The following is a 4,635-nucleotide window of genomic DNA, read 5'->3' on the forward strand; positions in this document are numbered from 1 at the left end:
GTCCAAAACTCCGATGTGATAGGGACTTAAAAGTTTTAGTCTCATCTAAACAGGGTCATAGCCTGATAATACGCACGTAACTTGCACAAGATCTACTGGGAAAAAAGAATCGACTGATCGGAAATGCTACTGGGCGAGGGCGATCGATCCCCCCCTCCTCCCCCTCCCTCCCTCCACCTGGTTTCCTTTTTTGGCACCGTATTACTTTCCTATTTTAGTAAATTTATGCACCTAAAGTTTTTACACCTCAAGTTTACACATCTAAAGTTTAGAGACCAAAAGTCTATAAGTCAAAAGTTTATATATCCGATTCAAATTTGAATTTGAATTCAAATATTTTTTATATATAGTATTTCTGTACATCTAAAGTTTATACACCTAAAGTTTATATACTCGATTCAAATTTGAATTTGAATTCAAATATTTTCTACATATAGTATTTCTATACATCTAAATTTTATACACCTAAAGTTTATAGATCCAAAGTTTATAAGTCAAAAGTTTATATACCCGATTCAAATTTAAATTTGAATTTGAATTTTTTATACATAAATTTTTCTAACTTTTTTTTTAATTCTTTTTGTGTACTGTAATAGGAAGAGAAGGGGAGGAGGAATGGGAGAGGGGGGGGGGGGCAGATCCGATCGCTGGGCGACGCCCAGTAGGCCCCCCTCGTCTGATAGCTTAAAATGTTTCGAAAATAGCAAAGCTGTTCATGTTATCGAAAATTTCCGTTTTTTAAAATTTAAATTGAGGACACGGGCACAAAAACGTCCCACGCAACCAATCAACCAATTTCCCGCGCGCTGTCACGCTCACACAGTTGAGCTCCCGCGCCGAGTCCCGCCACCCAACCGCGGCCCTCCCGCTGTTTCCCGCCAAATTTGGCACGCCGCCGCTGTTGCCTCTCCCTCTCCGTTTCTCTTCCATTTCCTCTCCATTTTTAGCTTCCCCCGATCGTCTCGTCTCCACCCATCCTTCCTCCCCCGCCGCGCCTTCGCCACCACCGCACATCATCGCTCGCTTCCCGGCGGAACGCGCCCCGTTCCGCCGCCGCCGCCGCAGGAGAAGACGACTACGACGACGACGAGCGGTGTTGTGTGAAGAGAAGGTGATCCTGACCGCCGCCGTACGCCGCCATTGCCGCCGGGGCCGCGGCACCGCCCCTGATGGGCAACGTCTGCATCGGCCCGCGCCGCAACTTCGCCAAGAACGGCCTCCTCGGCATCCTGCGGCCGCGCCACGCCGCGCCGTCCTCCCCGTCGCAGCCCACCACCACCTCCCGCTCCATCCCCGTCGTGCTCCCCTCCGCCCCCTCCTCCAAGCCGCCGCCGCCCACCCAGACCGCCCCGCCCGTACCCGTCGTCATCTCCGAGCCGCCGCCACCGCAGCCGCAGCCCGAACCGCAGCCCGCGGCGCCGTCGCAGCCGCCGCCACCGCAGGAGCAGCCCTCGCCGCCACCGCCCGCGTCGTCGAACACCACCCAGCAGCCTCCGCCGCCGCAGCAGCGGCAGCAGTCGCGCGCCAAGAAGCCGGCGCACATCAAGCGCATCTCCAGCGCCGGCCTGCAGGTGGAGTCGGTGCTCCGGCGAAAGACGGAGAATCTCAAGGACAAATACAGCCTGGGGCGCAAACTCGGTCAGGGCCAGTTCGGGACGACGTACCTGTGCGTCGACAAGGCGAACGGCGGCGAGTACGCGTGCAAGTCGATCGCCAAGCGGAAGCTACTCACCGACGAGGACGTGGAGGACGTCCGCCGCGAGATCCAGATCATGCACCACCTCGCCGGCCACCCCAACATCATCTCCATCCGCGGCGCCTACGAGGACGCCGTGGCGGTGCACGTCGTCATGGAGCTCTGCGCCGGCGGCGAGCTGTTCGACCGGATCGTGCGCAAGGGGCACTACACGGAGCGGCAGGCGGCCGGGCTCGCCCGCGTCATCGTCGCCGTCGTCGAGTCGTGCCACTCGCTCGGCGTCATGCACCGCGACCTCAAGCCCGAGAACTTCCTGTTCGTCGGCAACGAGGAGGACGCGCCGCTCAAGACCATCGACTTCGGCCTCTCCATGTTTTTCCGCCCAGGTAAACAAACAACCGGTCACGCACCATGGTCGTCGCCGCCATTGTCGCCGTCGTGAGGAGCTCGATCGATCTGCGTGGCTTTGCACTGCAGGCGAGGTGTTCACCGACGTGGTGGGGAGCCCGTACTACGTGGCGCCGGAGGTGCTGAAGAAGAGCTACGGGCAGGAGGCCGACGTGTGGAGCGCCGGCGTCATCATCTACATCCTCCTCTGCGGCGTGCCGCCGTTCTGGGCAGGTAGGTAGGCGACGCCGCCATTGACGAACAAATTTCGACCTCGAATGCTGAACAAATTTCTCGCCGCCGCCGGCGACATCGCCGTCGTCGTCTTCGCAGAGACGGAGCAGGGGATATTCGAGCAGGTGCTGCACGGGACGCTGGACTTCGAGTCGGACCCATGGCCGAACGTGTCGGATGGCGCCAAGGACCTCCTCCGCAAGGTGCTCGTCCGGGACCCCAAGAAGCGGCTCACCGCGCACGAAGTCCTATGTGAGCTCACCACTCTCTTGGCAATCCGCCATGGCTGCTTCCTGCAACACTGACACTGCTGTTCTTTTCTCGCAGGCCATCCATGGCTGCAGATGAGCGGGTCGGCGCCGGACAAGCCGCTGGACTCGGCGGTGCTGTCGCGGCTGAGGCAGTTCTCGGCCATGAACAAGCTCAAGAAGATGGCATTGAGAGTGAGCACCTGTCTTGCATTGTGGAAATTGAGATTTGTTCATGGTGATGGTGTGTGACATTGATTGGGCGATCGATTGCGCAGGTGATCGCGGAGAACTTGTCGGAGGAGGAGATCGCCGGGTTGAAGGAGATGTTCAAGATGATGGACACGGACAACAGCGGGCAGATCAACTACGAGGAGCTCAAGGCCGGGTTGGAGAGAGTGGGTGCCAACATGAAGGAGTCTGAAATTTATCAGCTCATGCAGGCTGTAAGTTTGTGCTCTAAACCCCTCTGCTAATCATATTCACTTGGAGATCTTGGTTGGTAAAGATGTTTTCTAAAACTATTATTTGCAAATTACTCCCTCCGTTTTTAAATATTTGACGTTGTTAACTTTTTTAAATATGTTTGATCGTTTGTCTTATTTGAAAACTTTAAGTAATTATTAATTTTTTTTCTATCATTTGATTCATTGTTAAATATATTTTTATGTATACATATAGTTTTACATATTTCACAAAAGTTTTTGAATAAGACGAACGGTCAAACATGTGCTAAAAAGTCAACGGTGTAAAATATTTAGAAACGGAGGGAGTAGTAATTAGTTACATTTAACTTCTAGATTGGAATGGCACAGAAGTTACATTTTAGACTCTAGTTCTTCAGATCTTCTTATTATTTTTCAGATCTTCAGATATAATGTGACATGAAGGAAGCACACTGACTTGATTGTTTTCTGTTGATAGTCAAAGGAGTTGCATAGAACATTGTCCCAGTCCATGTAGCTCGGCATAACAACGATTAAGAACAAGGGAAATCGAATTCTTTAACCAAATAGTTTAGTCACATGTTCTTTTGTTCTTCTTTGCCTGTTTACTTATTGACAAAGTGTTAACTGGTAAAGACTGAACTGAATTCATCAATGTGCAACTAATTGTGGCAAGTGCATAACAAAACGTTTATCATGTTCTTTATGTAGGCTGATATCGACAATAGTGGCACCATAGATTATGGAGAATTCATAGCTGCCACTCTACACCTCAACAAAGTTGAAAGGGAAGATCATCTATATGCCGCCTTCCAATACTTCGACAAAGATGGCAGTGGATACATCACATCTGATGAGCTCCAGCAAGCCTGCGATGAGTTTGGTATCGAGGATGTTCGACTCGAAGACATGATAGGCGAAGTAGATCAGGACAATGTAAGATCATCCAAGAACCAATCCTACAATTTTGCGCTGCTATTAGGGTTGGCAACTCTAACCATGAAAGATTATCTTCCATCAGTAAATCTGATGTGTTTTGTGCTATTCTTTTTCCTGCAGGATGGGCGTATAGATTACAACGAGTTTGTCGCGATGATGCAGAAAACAACAACAGGGTTCGGGAAGAAAGGCGGTCATAATTTTAGCGGTTTTAGGGATGCCTTGAAGTCACATAGCTGACAATGTTGTAGTGTTATATTGTATATTGGTATACCCCTTTCTATGGGAAATGTTGTTGTGCATACGTGTTGTAAATGTAAAGGAATAGGAGTTTTGTTAACTGAAGATTTCAAGCTTATTTTCTTGCCGGTTGGTGTCTTGCAAAAACATCCATCACCCCACGTTCAAGCAGATAAAAATGTTGTTTTCTGCCTGAACATTTGAAATGCTAACAATTCCCTTTGTCCTTTTGAGGCAACACAGAGATATACAGATAACATAACAAAAACAATTGCATAGCAGAGTTGAGGTGTATGAGTTAATATGCACAAGAAAGTAGCAATCAAATCATCAAGCAAACCACAAGCCAAAGAGAGCCTATCTTCCATGAAAGTTGCAACAAAGTTTCACTTTTTACAGATTTTGTGGGGGAAATTAACCACATTGGTTGTTGGACTAGGTCCAC

General features: G+C 49.9%; 1 protein-coding gene across 1 annotated transcript; it reads left to right on the plus strand.

Annotated features, from left to right (window-relative positions):
- The first annotated feature begins 968 nt into the window (after positions 1-968).
- On the plus strand, positions 969-4,308 carry LOC4352234 (calcium-dependent protein kinase 27-like). Its single transcript, XM_015763764.3, has 7 exons — positions 969-2,082; positions 2,174-2,317; positions 2,417-2,569; positions 2,645-2,760; positions 2,844-3,011; positions 3,723-3,947; positions 4,071-4,308. Exons 1-7 carry the CDS (start codon positions 1,170-1,172, stop codon positions 4,188-4,190), a joined length of 1,839 nt encoding a protein of 612 aa, XP_015619250.2. The 5' UTR covers positions 969-1,169; the 3' UTR covers positions 4,191-4,308.
- The last annotated feature ends 327 nt before the right edge of the window (positions 4,309-4,635 follow it).

The sequence above is a fragment of the Oryza sativa genome, chromosome 12 (genome assembly GCF_034140825.1).
Source record: "Oryza sativa Japonica Group chromosome 12, ASM3414082v1".
NCBI lineage: Eukaryota > Viridiplantae > Streptophyta > Magnoliopsida > Poales > Poaceae > Oryza > Oryza sativa.

What these genes read in the sequence shown, in the direction of transcription:
- LOC4352234 (XM_015763764.3), top strand. Translation starts at nt 1,170, where the DNA reads ATGGGCAACGTCTGCATCGGCCCGCGCCGCAACTTCGCCAAGAACGGC. An exon ending in CTCCATGTTTTTCCGCCCAG is followed by an intron (nt 2,083 to 2,173) that starts GTAAACAAACAA and finishes TTTGCACTGCAG; the next exon opens with GCGAGGTGTTCACCGACGTG. An exon ending in CGTGCCGCCGTTCTGGGCAG is followed by an intron (nt 2,318 to 2,416) that starts GTAGGTAGGCGA and finishes TCGTCTTCGCAG; the next exon opens with AGACGGAGCAGGGGATATTC.